We start from the raw sequence: 24,568 nt of genomic DNA, 5'->3' as shown, positions 1-24,568 counted from the left end.
CACTCCTGTTAAAACAAATCAACCATAAATTATCGCATTATTCAATGGCTTGTTATATATAAAGAAATCTTATTCATATTTATAATAACAATTACTATTTTTAATATAAAAATAATATTTTTTATTATTGACTTAAATAAAATATATGTATCATGAAATTAATCTATAAGATCGTCTCACAAGAGTTTTTGTATTATCTATATTATTTATCGAAATTAAATTATTTTTATTTTCAATTAATAATATGCATGAGACAATTTCACAGATCTATATATATATGATACAGATCGACAAAGGCTATATCTGAATAAAAAAAACAATACTTTTAATATAAATAATAATAATTTTCATGGGTCGAATAGGAGATTTATCAAACAAAATTTATCTATGATACGATCTCAAATGAATTTATGTATGCTAACTACATTTGGTATAGAGATTAAGCTTGTTTTATAATTTTCAGAAATTACTTCATTCTTTCATTTTTTAGGAACACATGCATCGCGTGTGTTTTATTTATTTTTAAACAAAAAAACTTCATTCTTTAATTTTTTTAAGGACGCACGCATCACGTGTACCATGATCCACTATCATATACTATAATTAATTGAGTGTATATATTATGAGACGGTTTCACGTATCTTTATTCATGAGTTTTTGTATTATTGATTTTAAATATATTCTATTAATCAATTTTCATATATTGGTGAAACTTTTTCATAATTTCAAAGATGTCAATTTAACTATTCAATTTCATATTTTACAAATTTATTTTCAGTCTATACATTCAATTCTAAAAATTGAAAACTTTTATTTTATTTTTATGAAAAATGTTTCTTGGTTTTTTGCTGATCACATACATCAAGTAAACTAAGATCTGTTGGTAGAAATTAATTTTGTTCATTTTATTTCAACTTTTGAAGGGCTGTTTTTTCGACATATATTAAATTTGAGTTTGTTAGTGAATAATAATAAAATAAGAATAACAAACTATTTTTATGAATATTTTAATAAAATGACATTATCTATATGTCATTTAATAATAGTAAATATTATTTATCCCTTCCATTTATTTTTATTTTTTAATTTGGTTAATGCATTAGTATCGGGTAAAACTTTTGGGAAAAAAGGATCTTCGGTATGGGCTGCAATATGATGCCAATCTAACTGGGCTGGATCTAAATCAGCATCGATACTGGGCTAACTTCGATATGAAGCCCAGTTATTGCCGTACAACACCTTTTTGGGCCGGAACAAGAAAATATTCTGTAATGGATCTAATGGTACTTAAATTATGTTGGCGTGGATATATATATTTGGTTAAATTTGCCCGTGTCTTTATTTTTCTTTAATTTTTTAAGGAAAAAAATTTAAGGACTTGTATTTTACATTTACAGAATAGCAGACACAAATAGGGATGACAACTTTATTCATGTGTTTGAGGCCTGCGGGAAAAATTCGAACGGGACGTGGATCCCCAATTTTTTCGGGTTCTGGGATTTTTAAAATCCCTGAAATAGCTCGGGAGAGACATGAAATTACTATCCTCATCCTCGAACCCGACCAAAAAGTAATATTAATAATAATATTATTTTTTAAAATATTAATATTATTATTATTAATAATATTGATATCAATATTATCACTAATAATAATTAAGGGTGGGTACGGTACGGTATACCGTACCGAACTACGGTACCGTATACCGTACCGTAAATATCGGTATGGAATTTTTTCATATCGATACCGATATCGAAAATACGGTATACCGAATTTTCGATATGAAAAAAGTTCATACCGGATAACGTACCGACACCGAAAATTTTGTCGGTATACCGACATTTTTTCGGTATACCGAACTTAAATTTAAAAAAATAATAAAAAAAATTATTTTCGGTATTACCGGAAAAAAATAATTACGTACCGATACCGATACCGCAAATTTCGGTACGGTATATCGATTTTTTCGGTAATTTCGGTATTTTTTCGGTACGGTATTTCGATATTTCGATATATTTTCCCAGCCCTAATAATAATAGATAATAATAAGTTTTGGTTTGAGAAAATCCACGAACTCGTCCTCGTCTTGCCCTATTAATATTTTTGAAACGGAGATGGAGTTGAGGATGAGAATTTGATCTCCGCGGTTTAATCATCAAACCCGAAAATACGATGATTGAGACGAGTATGAGGGTGAGGATAGAATTCGTGGACAGAGATGGGGATGACAAACCCACCCCTGCCCCATTGTCATCCCTAGATATATACAAATCATCATTTTTTTAATTTAATATTTTAATCCATTTCCAAATTTCATGTTATTATGTTTTAATAAAACATGACATAATATGTTTTAATATCTTGAAATATCCATAAGTTATAAGTAAACCATTTACCATACAAAAGCATTCATTTATTTGATTGATGCATAATGCATTGACATTTATTTATTTTTCCCCAGAATAAAACAAAACAGAACATGTCGAAATTATATTGGAGCAGATTTGGAAGAAAATATATCCATATCTTAATTTTCTAAAGTTGATTTTAGTGACTTCAATATATCCTTGACCATGTCAAATTTTGTTTGCTTCGTTTTTAATTTAGACATGTAGGTAATATTTTGGTGAACACAAAATCTTGATTAGTGGCCGCAAATTTGACATGACAAGCCTACAATTATAAAATTGTCAATCAGATGTACGTAAATTTTTTTAATTAGTCNATATTGAATTCTTCATTAGTAGATAAATATGTTCATACGAAAATCATGGAAACATTTAATATAATATAGTTTTCGAGACCCGAAAAAGTGTGTGAGAGAACTATTTATGTCACATTTCATAAAATGTTCATGTGAATATCTTGCGACGTCTGTGAAATGTTCAATAAGAGACCTATTATTTACACACACACACACAAAATACTAGTTTGGTTCTGTTTTGGGAATTTTAGAAAGTAGTACTTTTTAGAATTTATATATATTATATAGTTTTAATCTAGAGAATTTGAATTATTCTCGTAGATGGTAAAAATAACTTGATCATTTCTTACAAAATGATAATATAGTTGTTTTTTAAATATCTAATGTTGTCCAACAAGATAAGTACTGAAAATTTTAGTTGAAAATAATAATCGTATCATGTGATATAAAATATTATATTTAAGGAAAAAGATTAAAATAATTAATAATATTACTTAAAAGATTAAAATGGTTTTTTTGGAGACCTAGACAAACAGGATCGTATAGGTTAGGCCGATTGAGAATGTATTCGCTTTTAATATGTATCCAAGTACAGTGATTACGCAAGAAAAATAGCACTAATTCTTGATTAATTTTTTGAGCTAGGACTTTTATTGAATGTATATTAAGTATATTATTATTTGTAGATTAGTTTAACAAGAATCAAGTCTCTAAATTAATTATTTGTTATCGTTATTTTTTTTAATAACAACGTTGAAAAAAATTACGTCAATAAGTCCGTGAGATCGATAATTTATCGTTTTATCAAAAATTATATTCGTTAGTAATTATACAACTTCGATCTTTTAGACTTTTAAATGTGGCCAATGTTGACATATGTTGGAAGCATGATATATAAGAATAACAAGAGAATGTGTGGTGTGAAATCGTGTGGCACTTTCAAAAAGACGTTTCAAAATAGAGTCGTAGCATATAACCAAATTCGGGGACGAAGGCAAAATGGTGGGCTAATATCGTTCACATTTTATGATGCACAATATATATAAATATTTTTCACATGTGGAGTATGTGTAAAATAATATATGACTATGTTTCATATCAAAATCAAGGTTTGGTAGTTGTTATCTATAGAGATAAAGTCCTCTTCTACCTAGTACATGACATGTGTGATAAAAGATGAATGGTCACAAAGATGAATCATGACCATTCATCTATTTATCATGATTGAATGAATGATAATGATTTATCCACTCAGTATACATGTCATATCTTAAATAGGTAAGAGCACTACCCGTATAAGTAGTATGAACAAAAACCACAATCAAAACCGAGTTTATGAGATTATATAATTCAATAACTCTGAGATTTGACCATTTTTATATTGTGCAAATTGGAAGGAGGCTTTTGACCTTTGACGAAAAGTTTGTGAGGTTGACAATAAAAGTTGTCAAATAGTATTAAATAGAATAACAAATTGCGACATCCAATTTGTGATGAAGTGGCATAAACTTGTTACAGTAGGAGAAAGCCATGAATTATAACTTAGGTTATCCAGCCCCATCTCGTATAGTAATAATAATAATACCATAAAAATTTATGTGAGACGGTTTCAAGAGTCAATTTTATGATACATATATTATATTTTAGTCACTCATGAAAAAATATTATTTTTTATGTCAACAATATTATTTTTTATTGTAAATATGAACACGATTGATCTTGTCTTACGCATAAAGATTTGTGAGACAATAATAATAGTAGGAAAAAAAACAAATTGTTCATTAGTATATTTCAAAACTCAAAAGTTTGACAACGAGAAATTTGTACCACATGGTTGACAATAAAACTGAAGTGATTATGTTGAATTGGTATTTATCTTCAACAATACCAAATCAACATAATCACTGCAATATTATTGGTCAATAATAATAATAATGTAATTGAATGATTCAGAAATCACAGAAAAGAGACTGATCTTCATCCAGATTTAACGATGATGCCTTAATTACTTAATTTTTTTTAAATGATTACTTGTAACCATCAACATAATCATAGACGTGACAGAGTGTGGAGCACGATGCAACGCTGTTTGCATGTATAATATATATATATATATATATTATCACAAAAATTAATACAAAGTGTGTGTGGTTAGAACATGTATTGAAATGTCGAGTTTTAATATTTCATCAAACTGCTTGATCTGATCTATTATTCTAAATTTATGTTCGAAATGAATTCGTTGTATTTAAGACTTTATTTCTAAATTCCTTCGATTATTTTATATCTACCATTCTTTATTTTCTATTTTTCGTTATATATACCTACCGTTTGTTTTATACAAAAAATAAAAATAAATAAATTAATGTAATGGAATTTTCTAAGCACTAGATCTAGCCACACTTGATTTTTTAATATTCATCAGTGGCGATCAGCCTTATATTTCATGTATTTAATTTAATATTTACAGTCACAGTACTATATTTAATTTAATATTCATGTGAATAATGTGATTTATGTAATTTTGGTGTAAATTTTTTTTTTTTTTTATCTCCTCTTCTTGAAATTTGAATAGTTCCGAGCTTTTAATTTTTTTTAAATCATTTCATTTTATTCTTGTTACGTGTTTTAAATTTGTTATTTTTCCCCTTTTATTATTGTTTTAAATAAATAAAAATTGAAAACTCGAAGTGTATCGTCGTCTTACACATACTATAGGTAACAAATAATTGTATTACATTATTTTTTTAACTAAAATCATTATGAAACGACTTTATCCATCTATTTAAATTTAAATTTAAATTAAATAAAATGTGCACTTATTATAAGCACCAGAATTTAATAAAAGATCACCCTAAAATTAACTTCCTTTTCCAATAAAGTAATACTACTCGAATATTAATTAGTGTTGAATACAAATATAATTTCAATAAACATTAAATTTCTTACAATAAATTTATAGAAAGAAGGAAATTAGGTGGCAAAATTAGATTCTCAATTACTGGAAATAAATGGGATCGTTGCCCTGTAATGATTCCACCGATCTTGTCACATTATTCTTTTACCATGAATCTCTCCACAAAACTAGCCAATTTTACTATTTCAGTGATATTATATATTATTGGTAAAATAAATCAAGAAGCATGTGCCACAGGCTGTTAATCCGAACTAACATTCAGAAAATTAATCACGACTCATTATTCCTTTCTAGCTTGAACCGTGAACCATGTACCACTCTTTCAATCAACTCTTTCTTATGTTAAAATCACTAAAGACGAGACGAATTGGTCTATACTTTGATTGAAAAATGATTTTTTTAAATATTTTTTCGTGGGTCGAGTTTAGTAGGAGATCAACGTCTGACAAAATTGACATTTAAGATAGTTTCATAATTTTTTTTTTGTATCAAAATATTAGGTGCAAATATATTTTTGGAGTTTAATATAAATTTAAAAAAAATAATCTAAGAAGAGTTGTTTATTTTTTGGGTTTGTTTAAAAGGGGCGAAATTTCAGTTTAAGAGAAATTTGTTTTTTAAGAAAATGTGATAATCTTTCATGAGTAATATGATAACATATTTGACATTGGTGACAGGATTCATTATAGTGTAATCGACTCATGATCCACGATGGGTTTTATTCCGATCCGACCCATTCAAAATAGGGTCGGAAAAGCCACCGTCTTCTGTCGATCCCTCGATATCTCCTGTCAACCCGGACCCGGATCCGGATCCGGATCCATTTACATAGTAGCTGATAAATACTTCCGAGTTTTTTTTTTAATCCCGGTTTCTGTCTCTCCACGAACCATGTTCGTGCCAACCATCTAGCATTCAGTATTTTCACCCAATTCTTTCTCCGCCTACCTAAAATCTCAGTTTTTGACTTTTTTTTGATAATCCCTTTTATCTTTTATATCCTTCGTCAACTGAAAGATTGCAGGAGGTTGAGAGAGAAAAGGAAGTGCGGTAGAGAGGGAAAATGGAAAAAGAGGCATTGTTTTTTCAAGTAAATGGAAAAAAGAATAGATTTTGAAGATTCAACTAAGAGGTTCTGATTCATTTTTATTCATTCTCAGAAAGTTAAACTCACCAACGAGAGTTATCTGCTTTTCTTCGACATTTTTTTAAATCTTTGAATAAAGTAAATGCATGCTCATTTGTATTGTAAGAATCCCTGAATTCTTAGAATGAGATTGAGTGTTTTGCTCTGTGTATGTGTATATGAACGCGAGGAGGCTTTTCTTGAAGTTCAATGAAGGCGCAGCAGAAATGGTGGATAGGTGGAGTGGTGTAGTTTTTGTTGTTTTAGTGTTGTTATTTTCGCTGTTTGGTTGTACATTAGAGCAGAAATTATTGGTTTCAACGCAAGATAGATTGCCTTTGCTTCAGCTGAGATCTTCATTAGGGTTGAAGGCTAAAGAGTGGCCGATAAAATCCGACCCCTGCACGATTTGGGTTGGTATTCAGTGCAACAATGGCCGGGTTACGGGTATCAACATTTCGGGGTTCAGGAGAACCCGAAGAGGAAGCCAAAACCCTCAATTCTCAGTGGATGCCCTCCAGAATTTGACTCTGTTGTCCTCTTTCAACGCGTCCAATTTCTTGCTTCCTGGGCCGATTCCGGGATGGCTGGGCTTGCAGCTTGCCTCACTCCAAGTGCTTGATCTCAGTTCTTGTTCAATTACTGGTGTCATTCCGACCACTCTGGGCAATTTGAATAGCTTAGCCGAACTGTATTTATCTGATAACAATCTTACTGGCGTAGTTCCGTCCAGTTTTGGTCAGTTATCTAGCCTTTCTGTTCTTGATCTTTCGAGAAACATGCTCACAAGTTCGATACCTGAGTCTTTTGCCTTGCTTCGGAACCTCACTTTTCTTGATATGTCTGCAAATTTCTTGTCTGGGGTTATTCCTCCGGGTATTGGGACCCTGTCTATGTTGCAGTTCTTGAATCTTTCTGGGAACAACTTATCGTCTTCAATACCGGCACAACTCGGTGATCTTTCTAATCTGGTTGAGCTTGATCTCGGATTTAATTCTCTCACAGGGTCCCTTCCTCTGGATTTTAGGGGTTTGAGAAACTTGCAGCGAATAGTAATTGGGAACAATATTCTTTCAGGAACACTGGCCGAGGATTTATTCCGTCCTCTGACTCGATTACAGATTCTTGTTTTGAGTCGTAATGGATTCATCGGTGATTTTCCGGCTGTGTTGTGGTCTATCCCTACACTGCAGTTCCTTGACGTGTCTGTGAATAACTTTACTGGTGGGCTGCCAAATGTGACTTCAAGTTCTAATTCTAGTGTTTTAGTACTTAACATTTCCCATAATCGGTTTTACGGAAATATGCCCATTGTATTCAGAAGCTTCAGTTTTTTCGATGCATCAGGCAACTATTTCCAAGGCACAGTTCCGAGTAATGCTCGCGGCAACACTTCTCTAGGTTTGAATTGCCTCCAGAACGTGGCTAATCAGAGAAATGCATCTGAATGTGCCGCATTTTATTCTGTGAGGGGCTTAGTGTTCGATAATTTTGGATCAACAAATGACACTCAAACTCCTCCTGCCGAAACCCACAGGAGTCACAGAAAAGTAATCATTTTGGCTTCTGTTCTCGGTGGTATCGGGATAATCTCTCTCCTGGTGATTTTATTTGTGCTGCTGATTTATTGCAATAAAAGGAGAGGCACAATAAACCGACGCGACATTGGTGTGGGGCCTGTTCCTGCCAGTGGAAGCCCACCGCCTCCCGGAACATCATTATATTTTACAGTTCTCGGAGATTCATTTGCCTATCAGCAGATTCTCAAGGCCACGGGTGAATTGGATGACTCAAATCTAATCAAGAATGGTCATTCTGGTGATCTTTTCCGTGGAATCCTTGAAGGCGGAATCCCAGTAGTCATCAAGAAAGTGGATTTGGATTCAATGGTGAAAAAGGAAGCACACATGTTAGAACTCGAGTTTTTCAACAAAGTATCCCACCCTAGATTCGTACCACTATTGGGGCATTGCTTGGAGAATGAGAACGAGAAGTTTCTTGTTTATAAGTTCATGCCAAATGGAGACTTGGCCAGTTCTTTGTTCAAGAAAACGAAATCTGATGAAGATGGTTTGCAATCATTGGATTGGATAACACGACTCAAAATAGCAATTGGAGCTGCGGAGAGTCTGTGTTACCTACACCATGAGTGCACCCCACCACTTGTTCACAGGTACCTATTTATTTGTATGCCTTAATGGCTGATTCTATCATCTTATGAAAACTATGAAACAAGAGCTCTTTGCCAATATAATGGTCGACAGACAACATACACTGTAGAACTTCGCTCTTTCTTGCTAATTTGGTAAAGCACTAGCAAAAGTACTCCGTCATACATGTTATACCAGTGAATAAAGCACACAGACATTTTCGTAGAAAAAAATATCAGTGAAAATGCATAATATGAAACATGGCACTAAATATTAGTTCAAAGTGACTCACATTTGCCGTCTATCTTGAATGGAATGATATCCATGCAATTCTATCTCCTTAATCCTCCTCTAATGATGGAATTGGTTTTGTATTCTTGAAGGGATGTACATGCCAGCAGCATACTACTTGACGATAAATTTGAAGTAAGATTAGGAAGCTTGAGTAATGTATGTGCTCAAGAAGGCGAAGCTCATCAAAACAGAATCACAAAATTGCTACGGTTGCCACAGTAAGTAATTTTCTTGTAATGTAAACTGCTCAAGATGTTTTACTACTTGACATTAATGTTAAAAATAGCGTGAAATTCTAGACTTTGACAGTGGTGGTGAAAATAATAGCCTTCACGACAGACATATGCATATTTTTACTTGGTATTCACATATTTTTGTATTTACTAGTCATAAGATATTTTCACATATTTTTGTACTTCTTAATCATAAGATTATGATGATTTCAACATATTGAGAATTTTATATGATCCAATGTTTTTATTTCTGTATATGAACCTGATTCGATTTGTTTATGATTTATTTTGCAGGTCATCAGACCAAGGTACACCAGCAAGCTTCTGTAACCGCGGTTTTGTTTGTGTTGTCTTCTTTTTCCTGTCTATGTATGTGATTCATTCATTGATTTTAATGACCAGGTATGCCTTACTCTACCAGTGCCTATGATGTGTACTGTTTCGGGAAAGTTCTGCTCGAGCTCGTAACTGGTAAACTTGGCATCAGTTCGTCGCCTGATTCCAACATGAAAGAATGGTTGGATACAACCCTACGTTGCATCAGTATGAACAACAAAGAACTCGTCACAAATATTGTGGACACATCACTTGTGATAGATGAGGATCTTCTCGAGGAAGTATGGGCCATGGCAATTATTGCCAGATCTTGCCTTAATCCCAAGCCTTCTAGACGCCCTCCAATGCGTTATATACTCAAAGCGTTGGAAAATCCATTGAAAGTCATTAGGGAAGAAAGCACTGGCTCGGCTAGGCTTAGAACCATGTCATCCAGAGGGTCGTTCCATGCTGCTTTATTCAGCAGCTGGCGGCACAGCTCATCGGATGTGGCAACTGGGACTTCTCGAAAAGTTGAACGAGCCAGTAGTTTCAAACACTCGGGGACAATGGGGTCTCAAGGAAGTGGTCAAAATGGCGATGGAAATGGTAATGGTCATTCATCCTCAACGAGGAGACACTCTGTCGAAATTTTCCCAGAACCTCAGAACGAGCACGATGTAGAGAGAACGAATGATAACTAAAACGGAAATTCATTATTCTTGATTCTTGTTGGAAATCTTTGGTGTTGGTTTCCCTGTACATTCTTATTCATCTATTGGGTTTGGAGTTGAAATTTAGTTGTGTTTGTTCCTTCCCGGTTCATTGATAATCAAGGGAAGGGGCTTGCTCGATTTCAAGAAAGGGGAAAACAGGTTCTTTACATGTTTGAGACACCCACCTTTTATGGGAGAGACTTATAAGATTGCAGAGGTGGCAAGCGAGTAATTTGTGCTGAAATTTTTTGGCAATTTATTGATATGTTATATTTGTCCATTGGTGAATTGTAAATTATGACATTGTTAAGTGTCTTTCCGCATTAGGAAAAATGGAACGGTAAATCTGCATTACTTCATAATGAGAGCTGTTTTTTTTTTTTTTTTGCCTGACCAAAAATTTGTTTCAATGTTTTCCATCTTTACTCAACACAAAGTTAATAAAAAAAAATTAAAGGTCCTTACAAATAAAAAGGATGAAACTTTAAGGTCCCACCGAGATTTGAACTCGGGTTACTGGATTCAGAGTCCAATGTCCTTACCACTAGACCATGGGACCGCTGTTGTTAAAGATATGGCTACATTTTATATATAAATAAAACAAATTACTGCTAGATAATTTTTTTTTAAATTAATTAATCAAAATATTGACTGCAGAAGCACAATACACTATTCAACCAACAATTTCTTATCACGCAAATCTGATGCAGTTGGAATTTTTTACCGGAGATTCCGCCAGCAGTTTTGTTTGCTCCATTTGGCAAGCCTGACTCGGTCAGGAATGCTATTTCATATTCTAAAACATTGGCGAATTACAGAACATACACTAAACGACTAAGCGCCGTGCTCCTCCCTTTGAATTTTGCCTTCCTTTCCGGCATCATTCAAACAAATTGTAAGCCCTACTAAGCTGAATCAATCTTCTCTTAACTCCCTCCATTTCCATAATCCACTGGACAGTTCATTTAATCTGGAGCGACTGCATTAACCTCTTCACATAGATGAGCTCATGGGGAAACATGAATACGGACTGAGCAGAAAGGGGGAAAAACTTGACCTGAGAGTAGGGTACACAGATAGAGATAAAGATATGTATCTATTCCTCTTATAAACATCACTCGGACCATACCAACATCTTCTCGTTTGTTTCTTACAGACTATCGTGTTAAACCTAAAAATAACTATTACAGATTTCTATATTATCAAAATAAAATATCTATTATCTAAAGAACTTTAATTAAATGCCAACCACACACACAAATTGTTTGTTTATTTTTTGGTTTTCAGAAAACCGAACTTTGGATTTCAAAAAATGAAAAGAAAAGCGATCAATGAAACTTTTAGAATGTATAGTTAAAATAAGGGACTGTAAATATGACTCAAGTTTAACTAATCCATACATATTTGCGGTGCATAATGTATTTTATTGACTAAATTAAATTTGTAATTCAATTATAATTATATGTTCTCTAACTAATACAAAATATAAGATCAAATATTTTTAAAAAAATCATAAAAAAGTTAACAGCAAAAACTGTTGAGTTTCACACACAAAAGAGGTCATAATTGAAATCTGATCTTACGAGTTGAAAGAGAGTTCCCTAAAAAATAAAGAAACAGAAAAGAAAAGGTAGAAAGAAATAGTAAATAGATGAGAGATGAGAAACAAAGAAGTCAAAATCAAAATTGGATTTCACCTGTTAACATGCTTAGTTTTGCGGAAAGCAACAAAGATTACGATAACAAAAGATAGCAAGCAGGAACTTTTGTTTAGTTTCTTCTTTCGGGTCGTCAAAATTTCCATTGACATGCATCCTCGATATTCATTTCAGTGATGCACTCAATGGACATCGTATTAGAACATTTTGGCCATAAAAGAGTCCAATAAAGTCCGTTCGACAACCATACGACAATCCAATTCGCCAAGATCATGATCTATTAAGTACCTTGACAGACCAAGGGCACAAATTTTTCTCAATTTCAAAAAAAGAATGTCATTAAATAAAAATTTATAAGAAACCTATAATCGCTTCGTGTGCTGGTAGATTATCCGCCAAGGGTAAAGCTGGAAGTAAATCTAGAACGTAAAATTATGTGATCAAACAACAAAACCCTTAAACTACAAGGTAACTTAAGCCAAATCTTGACCAACAAACACGGGACGAGGTCGGTTGGGGTTATCCACTGGCAACAATTTCATGTATAGCATCGCTGACAATCTCATTCTCAGATCTCACAGCCAACTTCATTGCGACCTCTTTTGTTCCATCAATTCCAAAAGATAATCGCACAAGCACCTTCACATTACCTATGTATACACCTGATAATAAACATGTATGTGATCTTGAGTTGCTCGGAACCGTCTCTGTTCCCTGTAACAAGAAATGAAAGAAAATGCATTCAGTTTCTTACAAGAAAAGACATGTTATTTGGCTGGGGTCAGTGTTCTTGAACAGTGAACTTTCCTTGCACGTCCAAAAATTTCAACCAGAATTCCATTACACAGTCACAGTGACACTATTGGTCCCACTGTATCTTCCATGCTTTTGAGTTTTGGAGGTCAAGAGCGACCAATGCTATGTAATGTACCCTTTTTTTCTATATGCAGATGAAGCGACAAATATTTGCCTTAAAACTCCTGATGATGAGCACGTTCCGGGGAAAAAAATAATTCCACACGGTGAACACGATGTAAATTTTTTTAGAATCTGCTAGTTATAACAGGAATTTCATGGAATTAATCCTAGTCGCTACAAGAATAAAAAAATCATATCAGATAAAGCTACCAACCTCGCAGGGCTGCATGCCAAGAAGATTGATGACAGCATTAACAGCTTCCGTCAGGCTTTCCCTAGGCCCAAGACCGTACTCATCTACACGCTCAAAATCAGGGCCGAGGGTTTCCCAGGCATTTTTGAAGTTGGTGACCCCAACTTTAAGAATATAATCCGCATCAACAACTTCAAAATCCTCTAGTTGGTATTCATCTTCTACGCCATCATCTTCAGCCTCACCAGTTGAGGGATCAACCTAACAAAATTTAAGAGGAATTAGTAATAGAAGAATCACTACAATCCTACGTTCACAAAGGACGTATTCCCCACCTCGAGGGGGCACAGAAGGCATAATGATTCAAATAATTATACTAGAAATGCACATTTTTTATCTACTTAAAACTATCCTCAGCAAGGTCCGAGAAAAAAAGTATTCGAGTGCACATATTATAGGCGGATGCAAAATTACCAACTGATAATGTGGTAAAAAGCATTCAAGTAGTAAACAATCATTGACGGAATAACATTTTTCTCTTCATACCACGAGTCCATCTGGATGTAAGTGGTAGCGCATGTAAAAAATATAAGACTGTTGAAATGCAAATATCCGTCAAAGTTGACCGGATTACGGAACAAGTACCTCTTTGACAATAAATCTCAACGAGTTTGAGAACTTTCCAACTGCAGGGACACCTTCAGGTTTCTCAAATGCTACAAATGTCTGTGCTGGTTTATCATATGGTAAAGATCTTAAAGGCTTGGATCCTACTTCCGAAAACTCATCGGCTTCAGAAGCATCAACAAGCACAGTCACCTAGCATAAGAACAAAAATCAAGAATTCTTCATCGGAGGCCCAAAAGTAAAAAATATTTGTGAAAATATGGTCCATACGTTTTCAAGTAGCTGTTCAGGTATTGTATTTGTGCAGTTGTACTGGAATACCACGTGGCGGTCAAATATGTGCTTGACAACATTAACTGCATACTCAGTTTCAGCTTCTGTAAGCTCCACCGGTGCCGATGACTGACCACAGGATATAAAAATTTATTGAGAGCTCAAGTAGTCAGAATTAAAATTTATGGAAATCAATCAGAAACAATACAGAAAGTTCAAATACATCGAAACACAAACCTTGAAAAGACTTCCAAAATTTCTAAATTCAGGGATAGAAGAGAGGAGCTTCTCAAAAGCATCGGCCGCAGAGGAAGGGGTGGCAGGTGGTGCACCCAAACCAGCAGGCTTCTTGCCTGGGGCTTTCTTTTCTGCAAGAGGCTGAGATTTAACCTCTTTTGGTACAGACTGGATATCGAAGGGCTCTTCGGTGGGATTCTGTATCTGTTCCAAATGAACAAATGAGTGGCATCAAGCATACAAGTAAAACAAATCCAGATGGCATAACAGTAAAACAAGCACCAATTTAGTATCAAAACTTACATAGTTTTTCAAACTTGTCTCCATGTTGGTCAGTGGTACCTCAAGGGAGCCAAATAAAAATTCCTTCACGTCCTTGGCAGTTTCCGTAACCGAACCATCACCAAGGGTACTCAAGTACAGAGTAGCTCTATCACGAACCTATAAGATGATAGCAAAACTTGAGCATAGCTTCAGAAAGCAGACTGACATGAAATAGCAAAGGTGCAGTGAGCACCAACTATGTTGAACCGTCACAACATTGGAAGACGGACACTAAGATTTTCTTTCGGCTAAATATCTAATCAATTTGTGAATCAATAAAACCATGACCTAAATATTCTTCCATTATCTGAATTAGCAAACCAGGACACATAAACGAACATACCGCACCAAAGGGTAAATAAACGCCATAGTCAACCACGATCAAAATTTGAAGTAAAGAAAGAAAAAAATACGAACTAAGGCGAGGAAAACATGGGAGTGAGCTCAATGAAGAAAGTGGAACAAGTTCCACAAGAAGGTATGCCATCCAATTGGCCAGCGCCCAGCAGCAAACAGATTTTCAATATTCAGGAGGCCCCCAAAACTAAAATCATGTTACTGGTGACAATAAAACTGCAAACTGTTTTCCTACCAGAATATTCCTATTTGAATGCAGAAAATAGTTTATATTACAATCAGAACATAAAATTACAAACCTCAACTTAAAATAGATAATCTCAATATCAATGTATCATGAAATACTGAATATCGATTCAAGAATGAAATAAAACTAGCTACAAGTTTCATAGGGACATGAAACTGACCTCATCATCATTGTCAAATAGGCAACGTTTCAACAAAACAAATATTCTGGGCTGCAGCAAGAATAAATGGTTTTTTCCAGTTAATCACTCTAGATTCTTAACAATGATACTAAAGGAGATGCACAATTTAAAGTTTAGACTTACTTTCAAGGAGTCAACCATGGCACCAAATTTTGCCAATGTGCTAACAGCACTGGCACGGACAGTTGCATTCTCAAGTATCACTCTGTTGTAAATATAGCGAATATATTTACCTGGATCAGAAGTTTTGGGTCCCTCATTCCCAAGAAAGTGAAGTATCTAATTGAACATCAAACAATAAAAATCAAATGATAATTGATCCAAATAAGATGGCCGTGAAGAAGGGATGAATCAATATTCTAAGAAGATAAATTCTACCTGGGTGGAAAGATAAGTGAATTCACAGTCCTCAATGAACTCACACAAGTGCAGTAGTCCACTTTCTTTGGCATCTGGAATATCTCTGATCAAAATCACAATTGAATCAACAATTGCCTTTTTGAACTCGAATCCACCCTCTTCTCTCAAAATGATGCTCAAAAAATTCATCCTAAGTAAATCCAGATGATTAAACATAATTAGTGAAATTTGCACTCAAACAATATGAAAAAGGAAAGATAACATTCCCAGAAGACAAGGAACTAGTAAAACTCTACAATCACTCACAATGATCTGTACTTGAGGGGGAATTTCAGACACAGGGAACGAATAGCATCTACCACGACAATCTTGAATTCATCAGCAATATCAGACATAAAGGTGGTGATCTGCTTCATCAAGCGTTCAACGCTAGATTCATTGCCTGTTTTCAGTAGAGTGGTGATGGCAAGTGTTGCTATACTTCTGTTCTGGTCTGAAATCAAACTTTCCATGTCAATGTTACAATTTGTCACAGCCATAGGATGTGTCATTGCGACCTGCAATAATTTCAAGCATATATTAGATGAAAACTAGTTAATTCCTTCCTTAAGAAGACTGGCAGTGTGCATCCAACACGGAGAATATAGAGGTGAAAGCAAGGAAAAAATGGCAGACCATTAGCAACTCAGGCATAACTGAGAAAATCAATCACTGACGAGAAGATAAGATATGATAATCCTTATATAGATACAAACCTTGTTCAAAGTTCGTACAGCAGCAAACCTAAGCACAGGCTTAGAAGAACTTAAGAAGAGCTGTAAAACAGTTATGGCAGGAGTCAACTCTCGGGTAGTCACATTGCTCAATTCTGTAATTGCCCTAGCTGCCTCAAGGATAACCATTTCAGCTTTGTGACGAAGACACCCCTCAAGATAGTCATAAAACGGGCGGTCTCCTGTTTGAGTATTTACACCTGTCTCTCTGATGACCTACATATATCAATGAAGCAAATGCTCACATAATACTGAAACGAATGTCAAATGAAACCAAGAAAACAAGGCAATTAAGAACAATATCACAGAAAAAAACACCTGAGTAGTATAACGAATTAGAAGACATTGAGCTAAAGGAGAACGAACAGTCCCCTTGGTCAAACTGGTAACCAACTTGCTGACAGCCAGTCGATCATTTTGTCGAATCTGCAATTCAATAATAGACATGTCAATCCACTTGAATCACATAGAGACTGCTCAAAACAATGACCCCATGAACCAAGAATAATCAGCCAATTGAATAATTTCCGAGCAACATTATTCGCTCTTATGAATTGATAAACAAAAAAAAAACAATTTTTTGGGGTGACTGCGAAAAAATAACTGAATTTCATTGTTTTCTCTTTTCATAGGCGGTAATAAAGGAACAATAAGAATTAATCTGACATGAATCATGTTTCTAGAACAGATTAGCCTTTGAATGCTATGCCCATCAATACAAACAGAAGATGAAACATTAGAAGCTAATTTGATTGTACTCATGATTAAATCAGGAAATGAAGCCAAACAAACTGCTAAACAAATTTTACACGGGGCCAGTATCCAGAACACCGATACTTTAAAATTCAAATTTTAGCCCCCAGCTCAATATCCATAGTGTTGACAAGTAGTTATATACATTTTTCTAATTATAAGACCTGGAATAGTATCACTGTCCCGCAACATGGTCCAGGCAAAAAAAGGGTTCATAATGGTGATATAACTATCAAACAGATGCTAATGAACGACAAAACAAGTACCTGGTGGAGCAAAGCGAGCGCATGGAATTGCACAAGTGCAGCTCGTGATTGAACAGCTTCTTGCACTTCATTACTCCATCTTTTCACTATCTCTGGGGTTGTCTGTTATAAATGTTTTAAATTATTTAATGCTGAAATCTTCAATCACTAAAGATTGATATGATTCCCCAAACATCATCTTGTACCTGTAACAAATGAATACCACTTGCAAGAGCAGCACTGGCAACCACAGGATTTTTATCAACAATAGCCTGCTTTAGGTATCTTTCAATTTGCGTCAGAAGCGTTCCATCAGTAATTCGACATAAGACGCGGATGGCATTTGCTCGGTACATATCAGTTCGGCTATTCATATCCTTCATTAGGGAGCTTGTGACGATGATAACCTTGGATCATAAAAAAGCCAAGTTCATTCTCTCCCCCATCGAAAGTATATAAAAAAGGAAAATAAAGGGGTGACAAATGCACATGATTTACCTCATCTGCAGAGGGTGAAAGCTCCTTTATCATCAGATATACCATTCTTCTCAAGCCATTATCTCTAGACTGAAACAGCTTTGTTACTGAGAAAAATACTTCTGTAGCTTCGATCTACAAGTCAAATTAAGCGCAACATCCATCAGAATTCACTTTGAGTATTCTGACTGAAATTAAATATCAAATAAATATTATAAAAACTATGTACCAATTAACTTTTAAAAGTCAACAGACTCCTTTGCTATGCCACAATGAAATAGATTTAATGCTTTGGAAACTTCGAGTCCCATGTATAAATTAATTGACGTTGTTGACCCTCGTGTTTGTTGAGATTTGATATTTCGAATACGCTATGTTACTCAAATTTTGGTTTGTTATAGCATGCCCAGATCATGCATTGCATTGGATTCATCTCGCCTCCCTTACAGTTTCTATTTGTTTTTACAATGACCATTTTATATTAGTTTGATCTCACATCTGAGGAGGCAATTACTTTCTTCTTATGTGGACTATTACAAGGAAAATGAGGAACATGGTTCCAGGAGAGGGATCATCTGTAGGTGGCCACAGGAGTGTCTCGAGGAATATATAAATGGGCCTGATCTGACAAGTATGATGGTTCTTTAGGCTTAATTCCTATATTCTACTACCATTATTTTTAGTGATTGAAACGGACCATCAAATTTTGGGCCCAAAGAAAAGAAAATATTAAAGTAGAATTTGCTAATACAAATTATAATTTCAATCAAAATAAAGCTAAATATGGAAAGGGCCAAGAACCCTACATTATATGCCTGTGACGTAGAGAGAACGAGAGATATAGGTACTCACTTTTGTAAATGTCTCACCTTGATTGAGAAGATATAGAAGCTTCGTGATGACCTGAAAAGTAAAAAAAAGAAATGAAAGAAGTAATTATTTACAAAAGATGCACAACAGTAAATCCAAATTACAAATTTAGTGTCAAAATTTTAGTTTAGATGATGAACATCACTGGCTGGGTTTCCAAGAAAAACAAGAAGCACAACTCATGCAATCATAAACACTAGAGACGTTTATTACTTATGCTTTAGACATTTAAAATCACTCTTTTTCATACTGATTCGCTAAATTTAAAATCTTTACATAACTACCTTACAGATGCCTGAAAGTACAACAAGTAAGAATTATATTCAAAGCTTTGCCCTTTCCTTTTCATCAACCAAATCCTAGAGCATATGCACGAAGTGTTTACTAGATTGACATGACAACAATTAAGATACCTGTGAACATCTCCTAGCATCCAGCTGAGGGTCGTTGAATACCCTAGCTTCCTGTAATACTGCACCCTTCTCAATCCCCGAAAACGGAGAGTAATCCACTGAGAGTATATCAAGTTCAATGTTACAACATGAATCAGGCTATAACGTTAACAATTTATCAGATAAAACCTCAATAACAATCATATCTCCTCCAATTTAAACTATCCAGTAAAAACCGAATCAATGATATAATGCTAAAATTACTTCCTAGTTATCCGATGACCTACAGTTAACATTAGGAATGTGCGAACGTAATATAAGTTCCTTACTCCAAACACTAGTGATTTAACCAAATCAAGCGAAATCCAGCCTCTACCACGGGCCTAAAGATCCGTAACTGAAAATCGAATCGCACACTAATAGATCACTCGATCTAATTCTCTAGTGTTCTAATCAGTCATACATACAACATTCACATCATAATCTCCAATTTCCACAGAACAGCAGATCTGAAGTCGACTTTAAATCAGGTGAAGATAAATGAGAACTGAAAAATAATTCGAAATTTCACCATTGAAACGAAATTAAGAACATATATCGAATCGAATTTCTGAAATGCACCTTCGTCGTCGCGATCATCGTCTTTCTTCACGAGTGGCTGAGCCATAGTACTGAGATCTCTGCGTTTTCAAGCGAAAATACTTCGACAAAATTGATTGCTCTGTTAGCTACTATTACATACACGCAAGGTAAGGGAAAAATTGTTATGATCTGAAAATGGAGTTATTTCATGTTTTATTTTACAAATTTATCCAGAGTATTATCCGCCGGTCCACATTGGGCGAATGCCGAATCCTGTGGGATTAATAGTCGTGGGAAAAAAAAAATTTAAAAATTACTTTTTATTTAAAAATATTATATATTAATAAAAAATGATTTTGTGTATAAATTTAAATCCATATGTTTAATATTTTATATTTAGTTATATATGGAAAATTTTTAATTTTAGTTCAATATATTTATTTATTTTATATCTGATTGAATATTTATAAATAGTTCATATAGCAAAATAAATTTAGCTCAAGATTAAACTGGAAAAAAAAGTTAATGGACATGGCCAATCAAATAAAATGAAAAACTAAACTAAATATTATGAAATTAATATATTTTAAATTGCAAAATGCCGAATTCCATTTTTTAAATTACATTATTTCAGTTCGTTACCTATTTCAAAAGGTATTCGATAAATAAGTGAATAAAGTCAAGCATATTCCTTGAGACCATAATCTTATAGGCACACCAAATTTCAATAAAAACTTCAAAAATGTCATTGAACAGTCATTCATTGATTATCAATACCAAGTTTCTACATGGGATGTAAATAGAACTTGTTTGCAACAACTAGGACAAAAATTCCCTGAACCCAAAATCCCAAAACTCTGTATATTTCTAATCTCCACTCGACAAATATGTTTTATCATGTGCGTGCAAAGGCAACTTGATGAATCTTACCGAATCATGTACCTGGAAAGGAAAAATAAAATTACAATCGATGAATCCTTACACATCAAACAGACATGCTCTCTTACAAGTCCACAATAACTTCTTCACTTTCTTTCCAAAAATCTGAAGGGATTTATTATAGCTCCCCATCCAGTTTGGGAAGTTACACGCGATTCTTTTGTAGAATCGATAACGGAGTGACGATTGTAGATATGGAATGCTAATGCAAAGCGATGGCAAAACAATATAAATTAACTGAATGCTGCATGGATAAATAACCCTTAAAAATAATTAATTTTCGTTTTCTATTTGCAATCAAGAATATTATAGCAAATGGGAAATTTGTCTTCTTAGCTCTCATACATCTATGTGTGAAACATAAGCTTCAAAAGTCCAATACAGGCCAAATTAAATAAAAAGTGTAGCTTTGTGGGTAGTACATATGCTTACCATAGTTTTGATGCAACATAGTGAACCTGTGAAATGCTTTTATGATGGAGCCGAATTTCATAGACTTCACTGGGCCCATGTACCTGCAGGAGGATCCGAAGTCCATTATTTCCGAGTAAAGCAAGTCGGGATTTGCTTTGTTTGTGTCCGGCTGAACAACGTAAGATACCAACACGAATGATGCCAATTTCCTTTACTTGTTTTGCAACATCGTGCAACAGCAATATGTGATGAGGTGGATTGTAAACAAATCGGTTTCAAGGTCATGAATGGTTTCGGCAAAGCATGATTTATGTCATGTATATCTTTGATCTTTCCGATATAAAATTGTTGATTTGTTAAAGCAAATAACCTTTTTAAAGTATTCCTAAACAGTCAGCGAAACAGTGAGCAAATGTTGCAATATCAAATGGGACACTCTCAACGAAACTTTCTTGGCAATTTTCGATTAAAAGAGATGCCAGGTTATAAGAACTAAGAAGGCTAGACATATGAAAGTTACCAACAAATGTTTTGATAATTGTCATGATAAGCTTTATGCAATATATGCCATGTCTTCTCAATTGCTGGCATTCAACAAAGGATGAAGTATATACTCACACAATCTCGGTATAACGAATTCTCCAAGCCGGAAACCCCAGGTGGCATCTAGCAGGCCCATAAATCAACATGAGATCGGGTTCTGAGCCTCCATATCCTAATTTTACAAATCAGTGATTTTGAAAACATGAACAGCATTAAAAATACTATTCCCATATTCTATAATAGCAAGAATAAAAACACAACAGAGAAAAAACGAAAACAACCCATTGCTCCAAGAGCACCATTCATGTCCGACTCTGTTAAGTTCCGCTTCTCTTTACTAACACTCAAATAGTGCTTCTCTAACAGAAAGTTAGCTGCTTTGGTCACTGCATGTTTTCCATCAGAAAAGGAAATCACTTCCAAACTCATTTGTTTCTTCTCAAAAAAGGGTTTGCTTGTGGATTCCTGGAGAAGAGAGGCATTTTAGAAACACAAAGGTACATAAAATATGACACTCTGTGATGCTTCCAAAAGAAAAAAATTATATGATAACTATGTATGTGATGCTTAAATAGGAAATTTTATTTTCATGTCATGCTTTGCAACAAGTGTCATCCATTCATGTGATGTTCTGGAAAAAATAAGTAACAAAAATAACAATGATTTTTTCAATTTATTAACTTCTCTAATTTTGGGTTTTGGTTTATTAAGTTTTCAAAGTTTGGTTTTGATACGCTAACTTTTAATTTTATGCTATTTTGGTCTAATTCCAGATCAAGTCAATAATTTTTCGATGACATGTCAGCATTTTCGGTGTCATATTAACAATTAAACCAAAATAGTCAAAAATTTAAAATTAGTATACCTAAACCAAACTTTGAAAACTCAACACTCAAAATTAAACAAATTAGTGGATGAAAAAATTATTTTCACTTTTCCAATGTTGACAAGCCTTAGATACCATTTCAGGAAAATGCAATCAGAGAGAGGCCATTTGAATTCTCAAACTTAATATCTAGCCTTGAATTTCAATTTCATTTCAGGACATTGAATGGCACCTTAGATTTTTGTTCGCTTTTCAACAATAACAAGAGAGCTTCTTTGAAATTCTTCAGCACTCCTGAAGCGAAGAACACAAATAATTGGTAACTAATTAAAATATCTCAAAATCAAACCGAAATAATTGGTAATAGGAGACTGCCCTTCTATACCTTCCCTGTCATAGAGGCATACATTTTTCACTCCATTAGCTGCAAGCCACCGCAATAGGTCAAGAACTTTGATTGTCTGAAGAGCTTCTTTACTGTCAAAAACAACTGCCAGATTCTGAACTCTACTAATATCACAAGCTTTGTACCACGTCAATGCGCCCATAGAGATAAGAAAACTCTCAATACCATCGGCCAAACCCAGAATGAAGTACCATAAACTAATAACCGAATGTGTGATGTGCCACATTAAACACAGCCCGAGATCACCAATCTGTGAGAAAATTAGACCAATTAATCTCTAATTTTTTTTGAAAATATGCATCATAGTACCTATCAGTGTTTCTGCATAAAGAACCTACATGGGCAAAGAGGACGTTGTTTGCTCCTCAAATTAAAACAACGCCAATCATGGCATAGAGAGAGCAATATATACGATATGCTATTCCCAAAACTTAGTCACCCCAAAATGAAAGTCACGGTTCTGTACCTGTGTTATAGCTTATCCTAATGTAATACATCAATCCATATTATGAAATTTGATTGGCGGTCCAATAAGGGCTACAATATAAAGAAGTGGTTTTTCAGAAACAAATTGAGGATTTCATCATGAACATGTCACATCATGTTAATGACATTTATAAAGTAAGCTGGAGACGGAAAGTGATACATAGACTAAAAACCAAGGTGTACATGTGCATGTTCATAGGATATGAGACAACAAAAACCACCAAAAACCAACTTAAAATTATACGGACTTTTGCATACCAGATATTTTGCACCCGATTCCCTTTTTTTTTTTTACCGAATACTCGAGAATCGAGATCATGAAGGGCGACACCAATATAATAAGCGAATTTCAACAATTTATCGAGTACTTCTCAAACTCGGCAAGAAAACACTAGTATTCAAAGAATCGAAATGAAAAGGCGTAAACACTCACCGACCGGACCCATAAGGAAACCTTCTGCATTTCGTCTCCGAAATCCAATACACTGTAATTGTAACCAAATCAATGGAATCCACAACAATACAAGTATAAATAAGCCAAACCCCATGTCATAGACAACGAGAAATTAAACAAAAATAACATCCACTAACGTTGATTCAATCCAGCGTATGAACATAATGAGGCGAATGAAGTCGAAATCCAGCCTATACGATTCCTGAAAAAGATCAACATCAAACGGGCCAGGAACCCATGAATCAAAGCCAGTCAGCGTCATTTCCTCTTACACTTGAGAAGTACTGAATGAATATCAGATAAACAAACGGTGTGATGGATTTGGAGAATAAAAACATACCAGTTACGAGCTGTAGGGGTGGAAATCCAGCGAGAAGAAGTGGGTTTACGTGTTGTGTCTTCTTCTTTGAACAATGTTAATCTGCATGATTCTAATCCCACACATAATGCCCATCGTGGGAACTGGAGCCGTGTGTCGTAAATTGTTGCCAAACTGATCCCAAGTTATTTTAAAATCATTTGAAAGATAAAATAAATGATAAAGATTGCCAAGCCGGAAATTCTTTGTATTTTCAAAT

General features: G+C 34.3%; 3 protein-coding genes and 1 non-coding gene across 6 annotated transcripts; 1 reads left to right on the top strand and 3 right to left on the bottom strand.

Moving 5' to 3' along the window:
• Positions 1–6,493: 6,493 nt before the first annotated feature.
• LOC140960037 (probable LRR receptor-like serine/threonine-protein kinase At2g16250) lies at positions 6,494–10,818 on the top strand. The gene is made up of 4 exons (XM_073418153.1): positions 6,494–8,920; positions 9,281–9,409; positions 9,719–9,732; positions 9,827–10,818. Exons 1-4 carry the CDS (start codon positions 6,927–6,929, stop codon positions 10,441–10,443), a joined length of 2,754 nt encoding a protein of 917 aa, XP_073274254.1. The 5' UTR covers positions 6,494–6,926; the 3' UTR covers positions 10,444–10,818.
• Positions 10,819–10,942: 124 nt separating this feature from the next.
• TRNAQ-CUG (transfer RNA glutamine (anticodon CUG)) lies at positions 10,943–11,014 on the bottom strand. The gene has a single exon. It is a non-coding gene; the product is annotated as a tRNA-Gln (tRNA).
• A 1,388-nt stretch (positions 11,015–12,402) lies between these two features.
• Positions 12,403–20,158, bottom strand: LOC140959112 (coatomer subunit gamma-like). The gene is made up of 18 exons (XM_073416876.1): positions 19,962–20,158; positions 19,362–19,459; positions 18,931–18,981; positions 18,100–18,213; positions 17,808–18,008; positions 17,623–17,724; positions 16,922–17,029; positions 16,586–16,819; positions 16,137–16,387; positions 15,849–16,020; positions 15,594–15,749; positions 15,450–15,500; positions 14,665–14,802; positions 14,362–14,565; positions 14,122–14,253; positions 13,870–14,043; positions 13,246–13,485; positions 12,403–12,827 (listed from the first exon to the last, which is right to left on the bottom strand). The coding sequence occupies exons 1-18, from the start codon at positions 20,005–20,007 to the stop codon at positions 12,633–12,635; spliced, it is 2,667 nt and encodes an 888-aa protein (XP_073272977.1). The 5' UTR covers positions 20,008–20,158; the 3' UTR covers positions 12,403–12,632.
• Positions 20,159–20,665: 507 nt separating this feature from the next.
• LOC140958694 (uncharacterized) lies at positions 20,666–24,518 on the bottom strand. 3 transcript variants are annotated; one of them, XM_073416238.1, is made up of 9 exons: positions 24,331–24,518; positions 24,128–24,192; positions 23,970–24,021; positions 23,030–23,300; positions 22,877–22,938; positions 22,100–22,283; positions 21,894–21,990; positions 21,294–21,376; positions 20,666–20,864 (listed from the first exon to the last, which is right to left on the bottom strand). In XM_073416238.1, exons 2-9 carry the CDS (start codon positions 24,151–24,153, stop codon positions 20,857–20,859), a joined length of 783 nt encoding a protein of 260 aa, XP_073272339.1. In that variant the 5' UTR covers positions 24,154–24,192; positions 24,331–24,518; the 3' UTR covers positions 20,666–20,856. The 3 variants fall into 3 exon arrangements, 2 of the variants coding, with proteins under 2 accessions (XP_073272339.1, XP_073272338.1); XM_073416237.1 differs by lacking the exon at positions 24,331–24,518 and having other exon boundaries at positions 24,128–24,318; XR_012171826.1 differs by lacking the exons at positions 20,666–20,864; positions 24,331–24,518 and having other exon boundaries at positions 21,291–21,376; positions 21,796–21,990; positions 24,128–24,318.
• Positions 24,519–24,568: the final 50 nt, after the last annotated feature.

The sequence above is a fragment of the Primulina huaijiensis genome, chromosome 15 (assembly GCF_012295235.1).
Source record: "Primulina huaijiensis isolate GDHJ02 chromosome 15, ASM1229523v2, whole genome shotgun sequence".
NCBI lineage: Eukaryota > Viridiplantae > Streptophyta > Magnoliopsida > Lamiales > Gesneriaceae > Primulina > Primulina huaijiensis.
This window is presented reverse-complemented; position numbering and strand designations above follow the sequence as displayed.